This window comes from Chanodichthys erythropterus, chromosome 9 (genome assembly GCF_024489055.1).
Source record: "Chanodichthys erythropterus isolate Z2021 chromosome 9, ASM2448905v1, whole genome shotgun sequence".
In the NCBI taxonomy this organism is placed as follows: Eukaryota; Metazoa; Chordata; class Actinopteri; order Cypriniformes; family Xenocyprididae; genus Chanodichthys; species Chanodichthys erythropterus.
The window spans coordinates 7,344,522-7,369,730 of record NC_090229.1 but is presented as its reverse complement, the minus strand read 5'-3'; the positions used below and the strand labels follow the sequence as shown (position 1 = coordinate 7,369,730).

The following is a 25,209-nucleotide window of genomic DNA, read 5'->3' as shown; positions in this document are numbered from 1 at the left end:
GTTCATTTAATAAAAGTTAACTACTTGAGGAGGATGGAATTGTTTTGTTTCCAAAAGACTCTATTTAATTCACAATAAGTGCATTAACAGTACAATTATGCTTAACCCAACTGCTTGTGAGGTCATGTCAACACCTTAAACTGTGGCCTGTTATCGGTTAAAGGTCATAAACCCAATTTGAAGTAAAATTCATCAGTTTTTCTGATGGCTTAAAACTAAAAAATGTTCACTATCGTTTAAAGGTGCCCTAGAATCAAAAATTGAGTTTATATTGGCATAGTTAAATAACAAGAGTTCAGTACATGGAAAAGACATACATTGAGTTTCAAACCCCATTGCTTCCTCCTTCTTATATAAATCTCATTTGTTTAAAAGACTTCCGGAAAACAAGTGGATCTCAACATAACACCATTAATATGTATGACCCCAATATTTGCATATATGCCAGCCCATGTTCAAGGCATTAGACAAGGAAAGGAAGTATTAACGTCTGGCTCTGTGCACAGCTGAATCATCAGACCAGGTAAGCAAGCAAGAACAACAGCAAAAAAATGGCAGATGGAGCAATAATAACTGACATGATCCATGATAACATGATATTTTTGGTGATATTTGTAAATTGTCTTTCTAAATGTTTTGTTAGCATGTTGCTAATGTACTGTTAAATGTGGTTAAAGTTACCATCGTTTCTAACTGTATTCATGGAGACAAGAGCCGTCGCTATTTTCATTTTTAAACATGTGCAGTCTGTATAATTCATAAACACAACTTCATTCTTTATAAATCTCTCCAACAGTGTAGCATTAGCCGTTAGCCACGGAGCATAGCCTCAAACTCATTCAGAATCAAACGTAAACATCAAAATAAATACTTAACTCACATAATTCGAAGCATGCATACAGCATGCATGACGAACATCTTGTAAAGATCCATTTGAGGGTTATATTAGCTGTGTGAACTTTGTAAATGCGCTGTAATATAGTCGAGAGCTCGTGTGGCGGGGAGCACACCATTTAAAGGGGCGGCGCTGCCAAAATCAGTGTATAGTTAATGATGCCCCAAAATAGGCAGTTAAAAAATTAATTTAAAAAAATCTATGGGGTATTTTGAGCTGAAACTTCACAGACACATTCAGGAGACACCTTAGACTTATATTACATCTTGTGAAAAAGCATTCTTGGGCACCTTTAAATGTTTGGGGTTAGATTTTTATTATTATTTTTTTTTAAATTAGCCTAATACTTTTATTCAGCAAGGATGCATTCAATTAATCAAGTGACAGTAAATTCTTTTATAATGTCAGAAAAGATTTCTGTTAAAAAAAAATGCTGTTCTTTTGAACTTATTTTAGTAATATGCTGAAAATTCAGCTTTGATCACAGGAATAAATTACATTTTTAAAAATATTCAAATAGAAACCAGTTGTTTTAAAATGTAATAATATTTCACAATATTACTGTTTTTAATAAATGCAGCCTTGGTGAGCAGAAGAGACTTCAAAAACATAAAAAAAAATCTTATTGTCCAAAAATGTTTAAATGGTAGCTTTTAAGAAAAAAACCTAAAGTAGTCAAGCTCACTGATCAAGCTAGTTTTTGGATGACTAAACGACCCATAATTTGAATGTGCTTATGAAAATGATAGACTTGTACTAGTCTGTACCAATAATAAATGTATGTTAGGCTGCTTTAGGCTCTTGAGGTCTTGGACATGAGTCCTTTCCTAATCCAGAAATGACGAGACAAATACATTTGGACAGTTTCTTATGCTTATTTGAGGTATCATATCCTTAAATAAAACAATATACAACTATTCACATAGTAACATTTAATACATATGTCTGTTCAATTCTCTAACCCTAAATACTAATTACTGTGATACATAAATGTGTGGGTTTGAAGGTCATCTGTCATTTAGTGCTACAAAGTGTGCAAACATACAATTTTCACAATTCATAATATTGGAAATGAAGACACACATCCAGAATGGAAACAACCACCTCAGAGTAATCTAATCTCTCCACCAGATGGCTTTTATATGAGCATGTGGGCGTTTATAAACGTCTTAAAGGGTACGTCTGCTGAATTGAAGGCATAGTTCTGCTGCCATTGTTCCAGAGGCTGAGGTCAGTAAAGCATTTATGAAGGCCAAGATTTAAGATCTCACATTGCTATCTGATCAAATTTCTTTTTATCAATGATTCTGCCAAAACAAATCAGACTTTTCTAGAGAACCTTGAAAAACAATATAAAGAGAATAGTTCTGCATGAAGACTTTCATTGCGTAGGTTGCAATTATTAAAGTGGACTTATTATGACCCTTTTCACATAATATAAGTCTCATAATATAAGTCAAGTAATATATTTAATGTAATATAAGTCTATAAGAATGTGTCTGTGAAGTTTCAGCTCAAAATCCCCCACAGATCATTTATTAAAGCTCGTCAAATTTGCCCCTATTTGGGTGCGAGTAAAAACACGCTGTTTTTGTGCGTGTCCCTTTAAATGCAAATGAGCTGCTGCTCCCCGCCCCCTTTCCAGAAGAGGGCGGAGCTTTAACAGCTCACGCTTCAGTTGCTCAACAACAACAAAGCTGGAGAATCTCACGCAGCCAAAATGAGTATTGTCAGTAACGGTGTTCAGCCTTACATTGTTCAAACCGGAGTCGACACTGATGGAGAGACTCAGGAAGAAGTTACAACTTTTAGAATGAAATTGGACGTTTCTGAATGGTTAGTGGATAAATTTATGTAGTTGCTGTGGAGTTGATTCAACTTATCCACTAGCATGTGCCGTCATGTTTATCTTTTGTGCAAATTAGAGCTGCACAATTTATCGTACGATACAAAAAATAACATTGAACTTAAACGCGATTATCGCTTAAACGTGATTATGAAATCGCAAAGGCTGTGATTATTTTTTTATGCACAGCTTGTCAATGAAGTATGGCTCCAAATGCTAATCCATCTGAAAGCACTGCGAGTTTGAGTCGCTTATATTGTGCATTTAAAAAAGCAACACACGTCAAACATCTTTCCAGACATGACAAGCATTTATTAACATCTTGTCCAACAAAAGACAACATGTTTTTACTCCAAACTCACTCCATAACAACAGTTGAGCATGTGAGATGATGTGGCTTCTTACACAGAATAAGGCAGTCGTATTTGGAGTTTCAGCGCAAGAGCGCCCTCTGGCTTTTAGATGGAGAAGCTTTTACTACTGATCACAGAGCCGTACAGCTCTGACAAGCTGCGCATAAAATAATCGCAGCCTTTGCCAAATCGCGTGTGAGTTAATTGTGATAAATCATGCAGCCCAAGTGCAAATCCAGCATTGAATTGACCCTCGTTTGTGAAGCAGTCCAGTGTAAAATGGCGGCATGTCAACAACACTCTACTACAACAACTCTTCTTCTTCTCTAAAGCAGCCAAACATGGCCTCACCCCCTTTGTTGTGTGTTCTCGGGGGCAGGGTTATGTAAATTTTGGGGTTTGTGATGTCACTAACCCGGGAAGAAGCTTGTTGTAGTCCTTAAAGCGATTTTTGCAAAAGAAAATATCTCCCTTTGCATTGAACTTTGAGCATTGTAACTTTGGAGATGTTGTTTATGCTCAAACAGCAACATTACACACTAAAGTTAAAAAAAATGAAATCATAATCAAGGACGCCTTTAATTTAACAAAGTCGGCACACAGAATTTGTTACTCAGCAAACAAGATGATACTATGACTAGAGCACAACATTAATCTTCCATTATTATTTCAATGACCTTAAGGGGAAGTTTTTCCTCCATTAATTTTCTCCATTGGAATTATAAATAAATAAAGAGCTTTAAATCATGAAACAAACCAACTAGCTCTGAAATGAATCACAAAATTACAAACTTTCATTTGAGGTAAAAATAATTAAATAAATAAATAATAAATCTTGATTTATACTCATCAGTTAGCATAAAAACAATATATTTTTAATTTATTGCATTTAGCTATGTACAAACATAAGTAGTTTGGGAGTTCAGGAAAATTGACTGGATTATGTCATTAGCAGTGCTTCATGGGAGTGGGTGGTTGTTTTTGCCATAATTTATCACACTTACTTGTGGCTTTCACAGAAACATCTATCATCATTTAACAACCTCGGATTTTATGGTAGGTCTATCTCCAAAAGTTTATACGTTACTGTTAAAAATGAAGAGTTTATTTGCAAAAACGGATAACTCCATTTTTATGAATTCTCACAAATCATGTTTTTTTTTAATTGTGCATTCCAAGTAATAACAATCAAACTGCAGTTGGGCTGTTTTGATTAAGTAATGATAACTCTAAAAAATACATGTAAATTAAAAAATTAAAATTCATTGAAAGTATGTTTTATATATATATTAAAAGTTTGTTTTTTAGCAAAAGCAGATAACTCCACATTTCATGTTTCATAGTTAAACAAAACCCAAGTAATTGCATTTAAAACACTCTCAAACACACGTGCACACAAACGCACACACACACCCACCCACCCACGCGCGCGCACACACACACACACACACACACACACAAACAAACAAACAGATCGGCACACACACACACACACACACACACACACAGACACGCTCTCTCGCTCTCTCTCTCTCAAACACACACACACACACACACACACGCACTCATCCACACACGCACGTGCGCGCGCACACACACACACACACACACACAAGCAAAAGGACAACCAATTTTTCAGCATGTAAGTCGTGTATGGTGTACAAGGACTTACAGGAGTCGAAATCATAAATCCTCGATCACTTTTAGTGAGCTTTGATAAAACTTCCCTCAGCTAGCGCGTCTTTTTGAAGTGACTAGAAGCCTTGTCACCTGACCTGAATACTGCGCGCTGATTCGCTAAAACGGATTTATCGGTTTCTGTTTGTACACAAACAAGGGCGCTTGTCGGCTTCTGCTGTAAAACGTGAACTTGCGATGCCTGAAAGTGGGCAAAACCGGCTCTTCTGACAAAATGGATTTAGGGTACAGAACGTGCTATATATGGAGAATGCTGCACAGCACTTAGTTCGTTTTTTAAAAAAATGGCGTTTATCGGTTTTTGCAAATGAACAATCATTTTCATTTTACGATTTTTACTTCTGGAAACCTGGCTGTTGTGCTGTATTGCACAGCAATCAAACTGGGGCGAGGTAAAGTAAACGTACTACATTATCCCTCCCTACTCTGTGTATATAAAACAGGCCAAGAGGGTCATGAGCGCGGGTCTGTTTTGCATACGGGGCTTCCTAAAGCACAATCTGGATTAGAGAGCCAGTAAAGCGTCGGTCTCCTTCTTTCCCAACCCTATATATGGATACATCCCGAGAACTGTTTCTTTAATGGCGCTCTGGAGATTTACAGGGAGTTTGGCTGATTCACACAAGTGTAATTCTCCACAGAGCGCCAGGCCGAGCAGCCAGACAGACTTCCTACTCATCTACCGAGTTGGCTGTTGACCAATGAGAACTGTTGCGCTTTCACACTGTCATAATAACAGCACTGCAGCCGCTCAGACTGATCAGAACTGAAGGAGCTGGAGTTTTCTCGCTCACAGCTACTCGTGATAGCAGTCTGGGAGGAGATAAGATTGTCTTCCAAAACTATGTGACAATGATCATGGGAGTTGTGGGGCTGATCGTACTCGTGCTTTGCTCAGATACACACCCTTTTAAGAATAGACGGATCCAAGTTTGCAACACGTTCTTCCCTCACATTCCAACATTTTTCAGCAAAACTCCTTTGTCCAAGGCAAACAGATTCAGAGACATAGAAAACATGGTGTGAAATATGGTCTCTGCTATAATTTCTACAACAGAATAATTTAATTTTAAAATGAAGACTTCACACTGAGACCTTCGTGGTAAAAAATACTGTGGTAATATCATGGTACATTAATGGAATCAAAAGATAATACCACCAGGGTACTGAATGATTCATGATCATATTCATGGTATTTACATGGTACCTCCAATGCACTTCAGAAAACATGTCAGAAAAAAAAAACAATACCAATACACCATGTTCAAAACAAAACACGGTGATATCAGTTGGTACTAATATATAATGTTTTTTTAAGAAATTAATATTTTTATGCAGCAAGGACGTATTAAATTTATCAAAAGTGACAGTAAAGACAATGTTACAAAAATGTTACAAAAGATTTCTATTTCAAATAAATATGAACTTCAAAGAATCATGAAAGCACAACTGTTTTCAACATGGATTATTATAAGAAATGTTTCTTGAGCAGTAAATCAGCATGTTAGGATGATTTCTGAAGGATCATGTGACACTGAAGACTGGAGTAAAGATGCTGAAAATCCAGCTTTGATCACAGGAATAAATTACATTTTAAAATATTTTCACATAGAACACAGTTATTTATATTATCGTTTTTACTGTATTTGTGGTCAAATAAATGCAGTCTTGGTAAGCATAAGAGACTCTTTCAAAAACATTTAAAAAAATGTAACCACAAACTTTTGAAAAATAAAATAAATGCTAAGAGCGCATATGAAATTAAACCCTATCTGTGATGTGTCCAGCTAGGCCTCTTAACTTCAAATCTATTTGTTTAAGAGGGATCAAACATATTTGATGCAGTTATATTGATTAGAGATCCAAATGTGTTTTAGGGTAATAACTTTCAGTGCATTGAGAAAGCCCCCACGACCCCATCTGTTACTGTCATACACAATGAGGATAAAAATGTTTCAAAATAACAGCCTGCATGCTATTTTTATGAGTGATAATGGAAACTGATCTTGTTCGCGAGCTCCATATTCCAGGTTCGTTTGAACCTCTTGTGTTAAATCATCAACAGACAGTGATATTTCTACTCCACATTTATTCTTCCTTCTTTAAGGTCAACATCAGATTATTCATGATGTGCTGGGATACATTAATTTTACTGACAGTCTGAGAGCTCTTCAAACACAGACTGACTGCACAAGATATCATCATGCATTGCAGAAGAATAGCTATGCAAGCCACACTATTTAAAGCATCGTTCATGGGCAAATAGTGCAGGACAATCACCAATGTTTAATACTTAAAGCGTAAGTTTACCCAAAAATTAAAATTCTGCCATTAATGACTCACCCTCATGTCGTTCTAAACCCGTAAGACCTTCGTTCATCTTCAGAACACGAATTAAGATATTTTTTAATAAAATTTGAGTGATTTCTGTCCCTCAATTGACAGTAGAGCTGCACGATTCTGGGTAAAACGATTCTGGAGCACAAAACCAGTCATAAGTTGCACGGATATATTTATAGCAATAGCCAACAATACATTGTGGGTCAAAGTTATCGATTTCTCTTTTATGACAAAAAACATTAGGATATTAAAGGATTAGTCCACTTTCAAATAAAATGTTCCTGACTCACCCCCATGTCATCCAAGATGTTCATGTCTTTCTTTCATCAGTTGAAAATAAATTAAGGTTTTTGATGAAAACATTCCAGGATTATTCTCCTTATAGTGGACTTCAATGGGCACCAAACGGTTGAAGGTCAAAATGACAGTTTCAGTGCAGCTTCAAATGATACCAGACAAGGAATAAGGGTCTCATCTAGAGAAATGATCGGTCATTTGAGAAAAATACGAATGTATATGCTTTATAATCACAAATGATCCCCTTGCACATGCTTCTGCTTTCCGTATTCTTAAAAAAGCTTACGCTGTATGTCTTACGCGTTCCCTATTCTACTTACGGAAAAAAACGGAACTGGTGCTGCATTCGTTCCGTAAGTTGAATAGAGAAGGCGTATGACATACAGCGTAAGCTTTTTGAAGAATATAGAAAGTGGAACCATGTGGAAGGCGATCATTTGTGTTTATCAAGCAGGGGTAGTCAAGTTCAGTCCTAGAGAGCCGCTGTCCTGCAGAGTTTAGCTCCAACCTTAAAGGTGCCCTAGAACCCCTTTTCAAAAGATGTAATATAAGTCTAAGGTGTCCCCTGAATGTGTCTGTTAAGTTTCAGCTCAAAATAGATTTTTTTAAATACATTTTTTTAACTGCCTATTTTGAGCCATAATTACATATGCACCAATTCAGCGCGGGGCCCCTTTAAATCTCGTGCTCCCCGCCCCCCGAGCTCTCAACTCTATATACAGTGCATAAAGTTCACACAGCTAATATAACCCTCAAAATGGATCTTTACAAAGTGTTCGTCATGCATGTTGCATGCATACATCAGATCATGTGAGTATTGTATTCATTTGGATGTTTACATTTGATTCTGAATGAGTTTGATGGTGCTTCGTGGCTAAAGCTAACATTACACACTGTTGGAGAGATTTATAAAGAATGAAGTTGTGTTTATGAATTATACAGACTGAAAGTGTTTAAAAATGAAACTAGCGATGACTCTTGTCTCCGTGAATACAGTAATAAACGATGGTAACTTTAACCACATTTAACAGTACATTAACAACATGCTAATGAAACATTTAGAAAGACAATTTACAAATATCACTAAAAATATCATGATATCATGGATCATGTCAGTTATTATTGCAGCATCTGCCATTTTTCGCTATTGTTCTTGCTTGCTTACCTAGTCTGATGATTCAGCTGTGCACAGATCCAGACGTTCTGCCCTTGTGTAATGCATTGAACATGGGCTGGCATATGCAAATATTGGGGGCGTACATATTAATAATCCCGACTGTTACGTAACAGTCGGGGTTATGTTGAGATTCGCCTGTTCTTCAGAGGTCTTTTAAACAAATGAGATTTACATAAGAAGGAGGAAACAATGGAGTTTGAGACTCACTGTATGTCATTTCCATGTACAGAACTCTTGTTATTCAACTATGCCAAGGTAAATCCAATTTTTCATTCGATGGCACCTTTAATCAAATACGCCTAAACAAGCTAATCAAGCTCTTGATTAACGTCTTGACTAGCCCTTTAAGGATTTGTGCAGATCCCTAACCCAAACTATAAGCAACAGCAATGGATTGAGCAAACACCACTAGTTATAAAAAGAAGACCTTCAACAGGGACGGCTCTTCATATGTTTGGCCTTCCAGTGCATTAAAGCCACTAGCAAGTATGGTGGTCACCACACATGCAACCCACTGAACTGAACTGAACTCCAGACACATTTAATTGGATTTCACAGTGCAGTGCTTGAGTAAATATCCCAAACACACAGACCCTCAAGTAACCACACAGTCAAGTATAAACATGGCAGCAAAAAGAGACCCCGGTCAGGACAACGAGGCTTCGCTTCAAGGTCTCTGCTGTTGCCTTATCAGCAAGTGAGCAGTAGAGCATGTGAATATCATTACATGCACAACGAACATCTGACGAACTGCATCACAAATACCCTTTTCTCTACATAGACTACTGTGGCTCCAGAAAACTATGATCAAGATACTCACTGCATGCTCTTTATACATTTATATTATCCCATTTCTAAGCAGAATGAATGGGAATCACATGGAAATGTCAGTCTGATCGTAGGGCATTGATTTAGTGACATGCTGTCCTCTGAGACAAACGTGCGATGGCAGGATAATACATTATGCCACTTTGACTGATGACCTTGTCTTCAAGCACATCCATTCAGAGCACAATTGCTTCAGTGTTGTGCAGGAAAAATAAGACAAATGCTGATTTCTTTCTGGTAATCATTAAAACGAGCTTAATATAGCGTAAAGGTGATTTTTCAGGGACTCAACCCTACAAGCGCCCACACAATATGCTAAACACAAGGACTGGATTGGTGGCATTTTTCTAGTGTTAAAGACATCCGGAGTGAAGAGCATTTCAACATCAGGCATTCCAAGTATTCAGCATCCAAGTTTCTGTTTACATCAATCCAAATGTGTTACTATTTTACCCTTAAGATGAAGCTTTTATCCAAAGCAATTTTATGTCACAATGTGGGGCACATTTTCTCCATGACTTATGTCTGTTGTTATGTTAACATTATCATGCAGAGCTGTCGTGTGATTGAAGTGTTGTATTATTATTGTAGTAAATTGAAGAACTGTATAAAAAAAGAGATCATAATACACTTATTTCGGTTCTGTCCTTCTGGAGTCACCGGAGGTTAAGTATCTTACTCAAGGACACAGCGGTCATAGTTTGTGTATCTATCCTTGTGGGATTTGAACCTGCAAGCTTTGGTTTACCAGATTTTTATCTACACATGGATCAATGATACTCGTTTTTGTTGTTCAAATACATCTAAAAAAACAACTCAACTAAAATCTATTTTTTTTATAAAAATATCAAGGTGTTGTAACCATTCAGAGATTGATATTAAAGGTGACCTATAATGCCTCTTTTACAAGATGTAATACAAGTCTCTGGTGTTTCCAGAATGTGTCTGTGAAGTTTCAGCTCAAAATATCCCACAGATCATTTATAACTTGTCAAATTTGCCCCTATTTGGGTGTGAGAAAAAACACACCGTTTTTGTGTGTGTCCCTTTAAATGTAAATGAGCTGCTGCTCCCCGCCCCCTTTCCAGAAGAGGGTGGAGCTTTAACAGCTCTCGCTTTAGTTACTCAACAACAACAAAGCTGGAGAATCTCACGCAGCCAAAATGAGGATTGTCAGTAACGGTGTTCAGCCTTACATTGTTCAAACCGGAGTCGACACTGATGGAGAGACTAGACGTTGAAACTGGTTTCTGAATGGTTAGTGGATAAATTTGTGTAGTTGCTGTGCAGTTGATTCAATTCATCGACTAGCATGTGCCGTCATGTTCATCTTTTATGCAAATCCAGCATTGAATTGACCCTTGTTTGTAAAACAGTCCAGGATGATGTCACTAACCCGGGAAGAAGCTCATTGTAGTCCCTATACCAACCGTTTGTTGTAGTCCTTAAACAGTGAATTCTTTAAAAGTAAATATCTAACTTTGCATTGAACCTTGAGCTTCGTAACTTTTCAGATGTTGTTTATGCTAAAAAAGTGGAATCATAATCAACCACCCCTTTAAAAGGCTTTTAGTTTTTTTGGGGGGGAAAAAAATACAAAAAAAAAAAATCTTAATTTTGCATAATCTTATAATTAAAAAATAATAATTAAAAAAAGTTAAATAATTTTGTTTTAAAATATTAATATTAGATTTTTTTTGTCAGCCAAATTAAAGTCAGTATGGCATAACAAACACAAAGGAAGCCATTTTGTTGTCATGTGACAAGAAAACCGTCAAAACAGAGAGGACCTCATGACTGTTCGTCATTAAAATATACTTTTTTACGAAAAAATCATGTTCAGGTCAAATACAGCAATCATGAAGAATACTCATGATTCAAACTTGAAAAAATGTATTTGAAAATGGTGGTTACATCACTTGACATTCAATAAATCACTTACTTTTTTTTTTTAGAAAATGGCATAAACAACACAAATATTAACACAACAACAATGCAAATATTACTTTTCCAAGATGCTGGCACGAAAAAAAAAATCATTTTCCCAATAAATCTCCTTTCTATCATCCTTTTTTGTCACTGACACATCTACATTTGCATACATCAGTGTCACCTCTGTAATGCGTAATGATGCTTTGGCATAACTGCACGAGAACCCAAAACACTGATACTGAGAGCAAATGAAATTGGCACCAGAGCAAATATAGCGTCATATAAGATCCAGACTCACCTGTTCTGCGCAGGGCCGGCTGTGGACTGGGTAAGCCGCTGCTGATGTGGTACGAGAAGCGCATGCTTTTGAACTGGCTGGAATAGGGGGATGAATTGTGCGGACTGGAGCTGATGAGATGCGCGCTCTTGGGTCGATTCAGCTGCATCCCTGCCTGCAAAACCCTCACGCAGGCATATAGGGCACAAGAGGCGGGCTATTTCCAGGTAACGGGCTCTATATTCCAGGTCCAGATATAAAAGGAGAATCTTCAAAACAGTCCAAGTGCAAAACCAGCAGCCACTCTTGCGTCCTGACGGCGTCCTCCTCCTCCTCCTCCTCCTGTAGATGCTGTAAAGGGTGAATCAGGCAGATCGATCCCCCCTGATCAGCCGGTGGAGAGTGAATCCGATCCAAGTCGCTTTGAGCAACAGAAACAGCCATCAACGAAACACATACAAGTCCAAGCAAATGTGATATAAAGCACTCCCAATACGCAATGACCTTTATAAAAAGCAATCATCCTCTTATGCCATTTGCAGTGTTTCGGTCATCCTCACAGGAGCTCACAGAATGTACACAATAACGTACAGGAGAGATTAACATTATTACATGACGTTTCCAATGCAAAAGAGCTTTGAATAACCACATTGGTTCTGTTAGTGACATTCGCGTTTTAAAACGAACTTTCCCATTAAACTTCTTTCGGAATGTAAAAGGCGCCGCATATTGTCGTTATTATTCCAACGGTTTTCCCCTCCGTTTCCTTTCGGTATAACCGTATCCAAAAATATGCTCACTCAGCTGCTTTAAACACAATCCACATTCGCGGTTCGAAAACTCCTCCGACTGTCGGCGTCTTTTAAGCGGGATTCTCGAACAAAACAAATGTTACAATGTCGCAGCGTTCCATTGTTACAAGGTTGCGATGTTACAATTCCGCTCTTGTCGCTCTCCACCGGTTGCTTGCCTGTTCTTTTGTGGAACTCGAGTCGATAACGCTAAAGTGTGTTAAACTGAAAACCTCCTCCTTCTCCTTCTCCTCCTCCTCCAGGACATATGAAACCGAGCTTCAACCCCCTCCATCTCGCTCTCCTCTTTTCCCAAAGTCTGTTTCTCATTTTTTTCTCCCTCTCTCTCTCTCTCTCTTTCTTTTCCTAAGGGTTTTTGCTTGAAATCTGAGGCAAAGGAAAAACTTTCAAAGGATTTGAACGTCCCCCCTTCCTGAAAAGAAACCCCTGTGTGTCCTAATCGGGAAGATCGTTTATATTTCATAAATTAAACATTTACACCCCATAAAAATATGTGGATTTTGGAGGAGAGCTGAAGTGGTTGTAAACATGGACTCGTCCCATTTGACCTACATTGCACCAGTAGCTGAAGTTGAGGAGCTTTCAGAGGGAGGGAGAATAACTTTGAGTCAACTTTTAGCCAATTTTGCATTTGGGAGGATCAGATTGGGTGTCATTAGGTTAATAGTGATCCATTATCATATGACCTTTTATGGAGCATGATTCATTATGTGAATAATGATTCAATCTCACAACATGTCTAATAGTGCTGTCAAAACTATCATAAAAGTTATAAATACAATACAAAATAGAATTTTATAGTAAAATTGATAGATCATGGTAATATTTGTTTTACTGCCTTTCAATTATGATAATTCTAAAAAAAAAAAAAAAATCTGGAATACCATGTTTTTGTTTTACTGTCATACAGTTAAAATCTACTGTATTACAATAATGAGAATCACCATTGACAAGAATCAACATGTTATCATCATTAAATTAATGTTGTACAATTTTAATAATCATTTTATACATATTTATAAAAAAATTGACTAGTGCTGTCAAATCGATTAACATAAAAGTTTGTTTATATCATATGTGCATACATACACCATATACACACACACACACACACACACACACACACACACACACACACACATATATATATATAGAATGAAAGTCAGAATATATGGAATGAATGTTTAATGTTTGGAATGAAACATATATTCAGGCTTTTATTCCATATATTCAAGTTTCATTCAATACATTACACTTCCATTCCATATATTCAAACTTCATATTATAAATGCACTAAATTTCCTGAACAGCATGCCGTAGTCTGTAATATTTATATTATATTATAATATATACACACACACACGCACGCACACACTCAGACACACACATATATTATATAAATTTAGTAATTATATATATATATATATATATATATATATATATATATATATATATATATATATATATATATATATATATATATATATATATATATATATATACACACACACACACACATATAAACAAACTTTTATGTTAGATGCAATTAATTGCGATTAATCGATCTGATAAAACAACAATTAAACTAAATGTATAAAACAACTATTAAACTAAATACAAAAAATAAAATTGTCCAACATTAATTTAATGATGATAACCTGTTGGTTATTGTCAATGGCGATTCTCATTATTGTAATACAGTAGATTTTAACTGTATGACAGTAAAACAAAAACATGGTATTCCATATTTTTTTTCTGAATTAGCATAAATGAAAGGCAGTAAAACAAATATTACCATGATTTATCAATTTTACAAAAAAAAAACCAACAACACATTTTTGTGTATTTTATTTATTTTTGCTTTACAGCATTTTTTTTTTTTTTTTTTGGTTTATGGTAATTTGTAGAGAAAATGTGCTTAATCTGTCATGAAAATAATGTGCAAAAAATAAACAAAAACAAACAAAACTCAATGGTCCTGTAATTTCCTGTAAGCAATAAGTAATTTAATATCTATTTAAATTCTTGTGCATCTCAGAGTAAAAAATAACTTTGACACATCCTTGACAGGTTTTGTGATATTAACCTGACGTTTTGCCTTTCTTTCAGCAGTGTGAACCTTCTGAGTGTTTTCTCCCATAAATGAACATGTTATGGGTGGAAAGAGCGCCATCAAACTCTGCAATGTTTATACAAGTTGAGTTGAGCCAGTAGATTCTGTGCAGCTGCAGGACTGGATCTTTTCACACGGCTCTCTATGCAATACATATTTTGGATGTTTATCATCAACGCTTAATCATTGGAGGTATAATGAGGTACAGACTATTTCAAATCTATTCCTGCATCTGTCATATATAGTACAGAATTCAATCTATTTTTGATGTAAAAAGAGCAAAAAGGACCTGCCCACCACTAACTACAGTATTTGACTTGGAAGGTGGTTTGAGCCTTTTCTATATTTGGTGGAGTCAATTACACAGTTTGGCCATTAGATGTCAGTCTTGCTTACAAAGTCAGTTAAACAATTTACCTGTCATACTCAAAGTAAAAGGGAACAGTAGTTAACAGACAACAGATTATTAAATTGTTACACTGGCATTTATTTATTGGATATGTAAAAACACAACAATGAAAAGCAACATATATTAAAAATGTATGAAACGTCCTTGATCTTTCTGACCTTTCAGAGAGTTCAGTTCTTTCTGATGTTCCAGCATCTCTGCTAATCACTAGATCAGATCTTGGGATGTCAATCAAACCTTTTCCAGATCAGCATCAGTCCTTCACTCTTCTAACTTCTGAACCACACAAAGATTTCCGACTTCTCAGGCTATACCTCGGCTGCTGGGAAAACGATGAAAATATATTAGCAAACAGACATTTGCAATCAAAATACAGCTGGACAACACATGCCCTGTGGTTTTTGCAATAGACATCCATAATTGCTTTGCTAGAAATGGGGCAATATTATTGAGACAAGTGCTAGAAATGTGTTCATACAGCTGAGAATTTTAAAATCTTTAGAATATCTGGCTGGTATCTTGGATGGTATTGATCTTTTAGATCGGAAGTATAACAATAGACATATTCGCAAAATCTTTCAAATGAAACGAAAGATTTCTCCAAGGGGTACATTTTTATGGAGTTCCTTTGTAACAAACAGAAATTGGAGAAAAGCCTTTTGCCAAGTACATTTTGTATATCCAACAAGGTTAAGGAAATTCACAATAAAATCCTTCATAAAATCTATCCTGTCGATGAATCTGTCTGTAGATATCTTGATATTGATGAAACTTGCTTGTTTCGTGGTCTAGTTGATGAAACAGCTGCCCATTTATTTTGTGATTGTAGTTTAATACATTTTGGGTTGATTTACATTTACGTTCTTATGTTTTTAGCCCTACTAATGTGACCCACAGTTTTGTCCTTAAATATATATGAAATATGAATTTTTATTTATGAAAACCCAAAATTGCTATCTCTTGAATATGTTGTCAATTTCTTTGTTTTATATGCTACATTATTCATCCACATGCAAAAGTGCCTTAAACCTCCTTTATGGTTTCCTCTTTTTTTTTTTTGTCGAATTTCACTCTCATTTCATACCTCAGGCTTATAAATAACAAAAAAAGCAAAATTTTTGATGCATTATGTTGATTTATTCAAAGATATTTAACCTTGTCATTGTGCTTTTCTTTTTTTCTGTGTATATTATTTATATAATTTTTGTCATTATGATTGTTCATTGTAAAAGATTCAACCATGGTCTCTTTCCCTGATCTTATATGTAATTATAAGTTATGCAATAAACAAAAAACAAACAAACAACAACTTATGAACCTGCGCTGTCTAGTTTCATGACAGAACGTTGTATTAAAGGGGTCATTATCAAGTACGCTGTACTATGAAACACACTCAAACTTCAAAACGTCCTCTCAAATGATTTAAAATTAGCTTCTGAAGTTATTTACTAATACATTTTCTGGACTGAAACCACATTAGGATGGGTAAATAGTGACAGGAATATTCTTTAAACATTAATACAAATGATGAAGTGTATTGTTGTGCTTCAGTACCTCATTGTCATCCACCAGCACGCTGTAGACCGTGGCGGAAGACGTCCGCGAACGAGACCCTGAGCGAGACCGCTGACGTCTCTTCAGGGCTTCTGAGGTGCCCAGTGTCTCATGATGTTTGGCTGATGACAATACAAATTTCCATTGGAATTAGGATTCATTTAATCTGCAGGTTTTATGAAGGTAAAGGCCTTTTTAAGACCAAGTAAAGAACATTTAATTTAACCAATAGAATATGGAAATATCTTTTACTGTACCTTCTAATCACACTGCAAAAAAGCAATGTTCAGTATTTTTGTCTTGTTTCCACTGCAACTGTCTAATGATTCTTAAATCAAGACACATTTACTTAAACTTTATATTTTATGTCATTTTGCATGTTGTTTTCTGTGAAACTGATCAAAATGAAGCGAGTTTATGATGAGCACCAGAACAATATCTGTCAATGGGCCCAGAAAAAACAACTTCATTCAAACTCATTGACATATTTGTTCTTGTTTGAAGCATAAACTTGCTTCATTTTGTTCAGTTTGTCAAGACTTCATTTTACATTTGCATCTCAAGTAAACAAACCTTGATTTAAAGATGTTTTGTATTGGAATCAGAACAAAAATACTGAGGAAGCAATGCATGCAACATTTAATCCCATGACTATGAATTTCTGCACTGATTTAAGACCTTCATTTGTGTAAGGGTGACTTTTTAAGACCTGCAGAAACCCTGTTTAAGGTTAGTTCGACATATTAGAACGACAGCTGGAATATTATTGCTAAGTAAACCATATTACATAACGCTGAACTACATATCTTTCATAAAACAAATTTATATCACCATCTGAGCCCAGGTCACCTTCTGAAACATGCAGATTGACTCCTGCTCAGATTAAAATGTCAACACCTTTAGAAGCAGCACTTACTGTTATGAGACGCAGAGAATGTCGACAGGGCGGCACTCACAACGCTAGAGGGATGCAGAATCACTAAACTGTCATCTCTCTCTTCCCACTTGCTTTCCTCATGTTTTCGTCTGGACCTTTTCCATTCATCCACAGATGCCGAGAGACATTCTAGAAGGTATCACATGAAAGATCAAGAACAAATTCTGGAACTAAACCCTTTAAATGTCAAGGTATCTGCTCTCTTTAAGATACCTGCTTTCTGCAAGGCCTGCTGAAGATCAGAGCGGGTCTCTTTGAGCTCCCGAAGAATTTCGAGACTCTCTCGGCTGATGTTCCGGTAGCGCAGAGAAAAGTACAGCAGAACAAGGCAGCCGACAAGAACCATGGTTTTTCTTAGAAGCCCAACAAAAAAGGTGATTTTCTCCTATGAGAGAAAAAAATCCTCAATAAAACTATGATTGACAGTATGCAGATTCAATTTTCATTTAATTTCGCTAATTTGAATTCCACACATTTTAAACCTAGACAACTGTGGCGGTGTCAACTTTAAAAAAAAAATTACATATTCCGGTGCCAGGGAAGGTAAAAGAAAAAGAAACCACAACCATTTATGAAATGGAGGAAAAAAATGTAACTTTTTTGTTGTTTAAAGAAATCAAGTGAAAGTGCTCTTGTTTATGCGATTAATATAATGCAAGGGACAGAGAATATGATTACATTTTTTAGGGTCCTCAAGTCAGTGTACATACATATGACAAGAAAAAAAAAAACATACACATATTAATAAAGTGTGAGAAAGTAAACCATGGTCTAGGCCCAGTTAACAATTTTAGGAAGAGGAGAACATTTAATGTTCAAGAAAGACAAACTCAGTATTATGCATTAGTCTTACCATCTGTTGAAAACCATGGTCTTCATTTTCCAACACCGTCTTACAGATCATCCTTTCAAAGTATATATTCAAAGCCACGAGCCCAAAAAGGAAAAATCTAAAATGAAACATGACGAATCAATGTTAATGTCTGAGTACTTTTTATTAAAAAGGTCAATACTAAGGTCACTGTACTGAGAAACACACTCAAACTTCAAAACAGTCCAAAGAGACAATTTATTGAAAATAAGCTTATTTTTTCAGTTGTTCAAAAGTAATCTGATAGGATTTCAGCCATCGGTTGGATCAGATCTTGAAAATGGGTTGTTTAAAAGATAAAAAAAAAAAGGATTCTGAAATCGGAATAGATCACAAAACCTAGGCCTGGTTTCACAGAGAGGGCTTAGCAGGAGTAGGCCTTAGGAAAATTAGGACATTTAAGTGGCTATAAATGTAAAAAAAAAAAAAAAATTACCGGTGTATACATTTAAGATATGTCAGAGCAAGTTGCTTTCAGTTAAGACAGCTCAAACATTTTAGTCTGGGACTAGACTTATTATGCCTTGTCTGTGAAACCAGGCACCAATCCTGGTTTTGATCCGAATCAAATCGTAAGTTTGTGTTGTTCAAAACATTTTGGTAGGATTAGGGACATATGCACATGATGCCTATTCTGATGTGGCGAAATCAGCCAAACCAGTGCTGTTCTTGACCGCTCTGTATATTGTACCCACTGCGAGAAACAAACAGCCAAGACACCTGATCATTTCAATCTGATCTTAAAAGGGGACCTATTATGCTATTTTAAGTCTTGATTTTGTTTTCTGGAGTCTACTAGAAAAGGTTTTCATGCTTTAAATGCTCCAAAAACACATTATTTTTCACATTTTGGCAGCACCTCTCTTTCCAGTCTGTTTAGTAGTGATGTGTCGTTCTTGAACGATTCGTTCATTTTGAACGAATCTTTAATGTGACTCAGGAAGAACGAGTCCTCTCGGGGGTGATTCGTTCAGTCGCGCATGCGCAATATTCTATATACCCAAGCACATTATATTTCTATGTAAATAACTTTAACTCTCTTTAACTGTTTTATTTCAGTTTGGGTTACAACTGTTAAAGCTGAAGTTATCATAACCTTAATGTTTTAAACTAACATTAATAATTCAAATTCAAAATGTTATTTGCTTTTAATTTATGTCATTATGCCCTTTTTGAGCAATCTTCTTATACATATATTAGACCAATATGTCAAGTTTGCCTAGGAAAAGCAATTATTATACCAGCAAACTCAAAATTGGAGTAAAAATGAGCAAACTAGGCTATAAATACTTTGTATTGTAGGCTTGGATTATTATATTATTATATAGCCTAGTGTTTATTTACAGATAGACAGTCAAAAAGATAAATTAATCAATATTTTATTTATAACAGGGCTTTATTTATTTATAAAATAATAACACACCACAGATCCTCAAAAAACAGTAACAAAAACATAGTGACAGAAATGTCAGAAATAGTGTATGGGTCAGTCACGTGATTAAGGAACGACTCAAAAACCTAATCGATTCTCTTTGCGGCTCAGACTGCATTGGTTTAGCATATGGGGCTGCCTGTCACGTCATTAAGGAATGACTTAAACCCAAAGACTTGTCAGAGATCAACGTTTGCATAAGTAGTAGATGTGTTGGGGAAGTAACACGTAACATTTTAATTACATTTTGCTAAAATGAACGAAATGGCTTTGAAAAAAGATTCGTTCATTTTGCTGAACGAGACTCAAAAGTCAGAGTCGGTAAAATGATCCAAACTTCCCATCACTACTGTTTAGTTCTTGTCTGTCTCTATTAAGCCCCTCCTTCTGAAAAGCACAGCGTGCTCTAATTGGTTGGCTGGATCAAGGTGTTGTGATTGGTCAACCACTTAAGCGTGTTTCGGAAATGTCACGCCCCTTACCATAACAGTGAGATTCAACACACTACTAAAACAACTCAACCAGACCTTGGCCCTTCATTTTGGCATATGCTTTTAATTATTTAAATGAGGAATACTGTGGTGTGTTCATTCCCAGAAGAAAACTCAAGACTACAATAAAGGCGTTTCAGGGAGTTCAGAAATAGTGCTTATCGATATAGAGAATAACTCCCACTGGAGTGACTTTGTAACTTTGCAGACCTTTTTCATGCTCACACAAGAAAGTTGAACATGTAAAAAAGTATAATAAGACCTCTTTAACAGTGTGGATTGTTTTGTGATCATCTAATACAGGCTGTTATTGAATGATAGTTAAAAATGCAAAACCTGCAGCTTGCGACTAAAAGTAAAGCACCATTTCTCATTTCACATGCAAAGAGGAGGTTTACCCAGAAATATCAGAAGAACGAACAAGCAGCAGAAAAGGACCATTTAATTCTTTAGAAAAGGGTCTGAAAAGGTCATGAAAAACTAATTTATATTCTGGCAAAATGAAGAAAAAACTGAAATAAAACCAAAAATATATAATATTTCTACAGCATTATCTATTCTACAAGCATTGCACTGTCTGATTGACTGGTTTATACTTGCCTGGCTCCAGCTGTACGCCTCACAGAGGTCAGAAGGAAAGAGGCGCCAAAACCCAGAGCGTTGTAGAAGAGGGAACTAAACGTGTGAGTCTCAGACATAATGAAGCTCTGAAGGAAAGCTACACGGTTAAAGATTTCCGCAAAGGCCACCTGCTGCTCCTGCGCAGAATGCCTCATCTCCGCAAATACATCTCTCAGTCCTGAAACATTCAAGCAATTTAGCTCAGTGTGGATTGCAAAGAACGAGGTAAAAGACAAGACATTTTGAGGTCGAGCACATACTTCAGTTTGATTTGCATTGATTGCCTCATCTCTACAACATGCAAAAAAAGTAATTTTTGTAAGGCTCAAATTATCTACAAAACAGCTGGAATAGAGTCTGCATGTTAAGTGGTTAAGAGTGAATTAATTGCAGAATAAATTAAAGTAATTGCAGAAACTTGCAAGAACTGTCAAAGTTTTAAAAAGTCACTGATAATCTGAGAAATCTAAACAATAAAGGAGAGGAAGACTGTGACATCTAAACTTGACCTTTGACCTTTACACCTCAGGGCTACTAGGGATAGATTATACTGTATATATTGGTAACATATTGGTTATCAGCCAATATTAAAGTTTTTTTTTTATTATTTATTGGTAAGCACTGATATTGAATATTTCACTGTGCACACTCATTTCCCCAATTTTCACATTTAAATGACCTTGTTTAAAAACATCAATAACAATACTGTTAAGTGTAATTTTATCAAATCTTAAAATAAATATATTTTTATACAATGCATTATACACGCATATATCAACCAGAATTTCAACATCCTAGTAACATCCCCATTAACTACATGCCATGAAAATGTCTCAGTATTATCCTTTGGACAAGTTATCTTGTCTTGTCAAGTTAACTTTTCTATTTAAAGGATTAGTTCACTTTCAAATTAACATTTTCTGAATTTACTCTCCCCCATGTCATCCAAGATGTCCATGTCCTTCTTTCTTCAGTCAAAAAGAAATTAAGGTTTTAGATGAAAACATTCCAGGATTTTTCTCATTATAGTGGACTTCAGTGGCCTCCAAATGGTTGAAGGTTAAAATTACAGTTTCATTGCAGCTTCAAAGCATTCTACGTGATCCTAGTCAAGGAATAAGAGTCTTATCTGGAGAAACCATCATTTCTAAAAAAATAAAAATAAAAATTATATACATTTTAACCATAAATGCTCATCTTGAACTAGCTCCTCTTCTTCTTCTCTATTAGGATTCCGGCAGTGTAGACACTGATAAGTGTATTACTGCCCTCCACAGGTCAAAGTTTGAACTAATTGTTATATACTTGCACTAGCATATTGAATATGACAATTTAGTTCAAACTTTGACCTGAGGAGGGCAGTAATACACTTAGCAGTGTCTACACTGCTGGAATTCAAATAGAGAAGAAGAAGAAGAGAGCTAGTTCAAGATCAGCATTTATGGTTAAAATGTATAAAATTTTAATTTTGCAAAGAAGCTGCAAAGAAACTGTAATTTTGACCTTCAACCGTTTGGAGGCCATTGAAGTCCACTATATGGAGAAAAATCCTGGAATGTTTTCATCAAAAACCTTAATTTGTTTTCGACTGAAGAAAGAAAGACATGAACATCTTGGATGACATGGGGGTGAGTAAATTATCAGGAAATTTTTATTTGAAAGTGAACTAATCCTTTAAAATAAATATATATTTTCAAAGTCCCCCTGAAGTCAATAATTATATCCCTTAAAACTCATCTTTGATCACCAAAATTATATATTTAAAGTTTTTCCCCTGTGAAAAGAATATTAAAGTTATTTTAAAGGAACACTCCACTTTTTTTGAAAATAGGCTCATTTTCCAACTCCCCTAGAGTTAAACTGTTGAGTTTTACCGTTTTCGAATCCATTCAGCCAATCTCCGGTTCTGGCGGTACCACTTTTAGCATAGCTTAGCATAGTTCATTGAATCTGATTAGACCGTTAGCATCGTGCTTAAAAATGACCAAAGAGTTTTGATATTTTTCCTATTTAAAACTTGACTCTTCTGTAGTTAAATCGTGTACTAAGACCGACGGAAAATAAAAAGTTGTGATTTTCTAGGCTGATATGGCTAGGAACTATACTCTCATTCAGGCGTAATAATCAAGGAACTTTGCTGCCGTTCCATGGCTGCAGCAGGCGCAATGATATTACGCAGCGTCTCTCACATCCGTCTCCATGGTTGCAAGGCACGTTCCCTGTGCAAGCAGAGGCTCACGGGCGCTGCGTAATATCATTGCACTGCTGCAGCCATGGAACGGCAGCAAAGTTCCTTGATTATTACGCCTGAATGAGAGTATAGTTCCTAGCCATATCAGCCTAGAAAATCGCAACTTTTTATTTTCCGTCGGTCTTAGTACACGATTTAACTACAGAAGAGTCAAGTTTTAAATAGGAAAAAAAATCAAAACTCTTTGGTCATTTTTAAGGGCGATGCTAAAGGTCTAATCAGATTCAATGAACTATGCTAAGCTATGCTAAAAGTGGTATCGCCAGAACCGGAGATCGGCTGAATGGATTCGAAAACAGTAAAACTCAACAGTTTAACTCTAGGGGAGTTGGAAAATGAGCCTATTTTCAAAAAAAGTGGAGTGTTCCTTTAAGGCATGAAGAATTTAACTCTACACCCTTGCTTCATTTATTATACGTGGCTCTATGAATATGCTAATTAGCCCCGCCTCCACTCACTCGCACAAGCTCAGAGATCCACTCGGTCAACTTACTGAGGTAAACGCTACACAATGGTATCGCTTTTTACAACACCGGACACATAACAGTCATTCATATGATTAGCCTTTTGCTTGACTACGTTATCAAATAGCGAATAACGTGTCGCTAATGTTACACGACTCGGTCATAGTTAATGATATGCTAAAGCCGGCACTTTGACAGGTAGTTTGTGAAAAAAGAAAGACCTGCGATTTCAAACGGCGTCTTTAAATACTCAGCAGTTGTGTTGAATTATGAATTTGCACAAGGTTTGTCTTAAAGCATATTAAAAACACCACATAGACATATAAACAACATTAAAACTTGATTTTCACCACAGGGGGACTTTAACATTTTATTGCCAGCACTATTACTGTCAGTGATGCTAAACCAAATGCCACACCTCCATAATCATATTCCCTTCTTATTTAGATAGTAACCAGCACCTTGAGTCGAGTCCTGCAGGGTGCTCTTGAGTTCCTCTCCATTGCGAAGGATGCTCTCCTGGGATTTCAGCGCGGCACTCTGGGCCACAACCAGATCTTCTGCCATCCGCTGGGTGGACGCCAACTGCTCCGCCACCCCTGCTGAACTCTCAGTCAACCTGAAAAACAGATGAACATCGGCTCACATTAATATTTTATACACATAAATACCCTTCATTTTCGAAATATGCATCTAGGGACCTTTGTACCTGTGAATGGTGTTCTCAGCTCTTTGCTGCCAGCGCTCACTCTGCAAATAATGGCATATACTGTGTGCATGGGTAAAAAACTCAGTGTAGGTGTTGAAGGCCACAGGATCCATGTCCTTTGTGCAGGTTTTGACATCACTACCTTCAGGACACTCTGGGAAACTTCGACCTGACCTGCAATAAATAAGAGACAGGGAAAATTTAATGTTGAATGAAGTCAAAACTGTGGCTAAACTAGTGGTTCTCAACTGGTTTGTCTATTCGGTTCATAAACAGAAGGAAAATGACTATGCTAAATGCAATTAATAAAAAAATTATTATGTTAATAAACATTTTTGACATGCTGAGGAAAATGAAGCCATATCCACATAATGATTTGTACATATGCTTGCAGTTCTGAAGCAAAAGCACTGGACTAAACTTACATGGAGCTCAAACTAGGCTAATCTCCCAGTCTGATCTGTTTTTGTTTTGGGCACTAGTCAAGGTGGCCAGGCAAAAAACATAATCTTAAACCACCTAAGAACCTTAGGCTGGTTCAACGTGTTTCAGTAGATTCCAGTAAGTAAAATAAGCTGTTGACCTTTGCAGGTGGCAGTGTGTGAAGGACAAGGCAATCTTGCTCTGGATATCATCACTGAAATCTTTGCAGCTTGACTGTATTTTCTCCAGCGCTCGAGACCAACACGCGCCATAACGCGGCTGCTGCGACAGTTCGCGCACTCGGAGTAATTCAACGCGGCCTTTGTCCTCTAAACTTCTGTCGCTACTCACGACACAGACAACAACAGCCACGCTCAAAAATGCTGTGGTCAACATTGCAGAACACTTGGAGGTGATGAACACAACAAAAGTGATTTACAAAAACACGCAAGCCTTCATTCGAGATATGACTAATACAA

General features: G+C 36.3%; 1 protein-coding gene across 4 annotated transcripts in view; it reads right to left on the bottom strand.

Moving 5' to 3' along the window:
• The window catches only part of fgd1 (FYVE, RhoGEF and PH domain containing 1), a 62,029-nt gene extending 49,386 nt beyond the window's left edge, over positions 1-12,643 (bottom strand). For all 4 annotated transcript variants that reach the window (XM_067394401.1, XM_067394404.1, XM_067394405.1 and 1 more), the window contains exon 1: positions 11,665-12,643. In XM_067394401.1, the coding sequence (XP_067250502.1) occupies positions 11,665-11,812 (148 nt within the window). In that variant the 5' untranslated portion in view covers positions 11,813-12,643. The remainder of the gene's footprint in view (positions 1-11,664) is intronic.
• Positions 12,644-25,209: the final 12,566 nt, after the last annotated feature.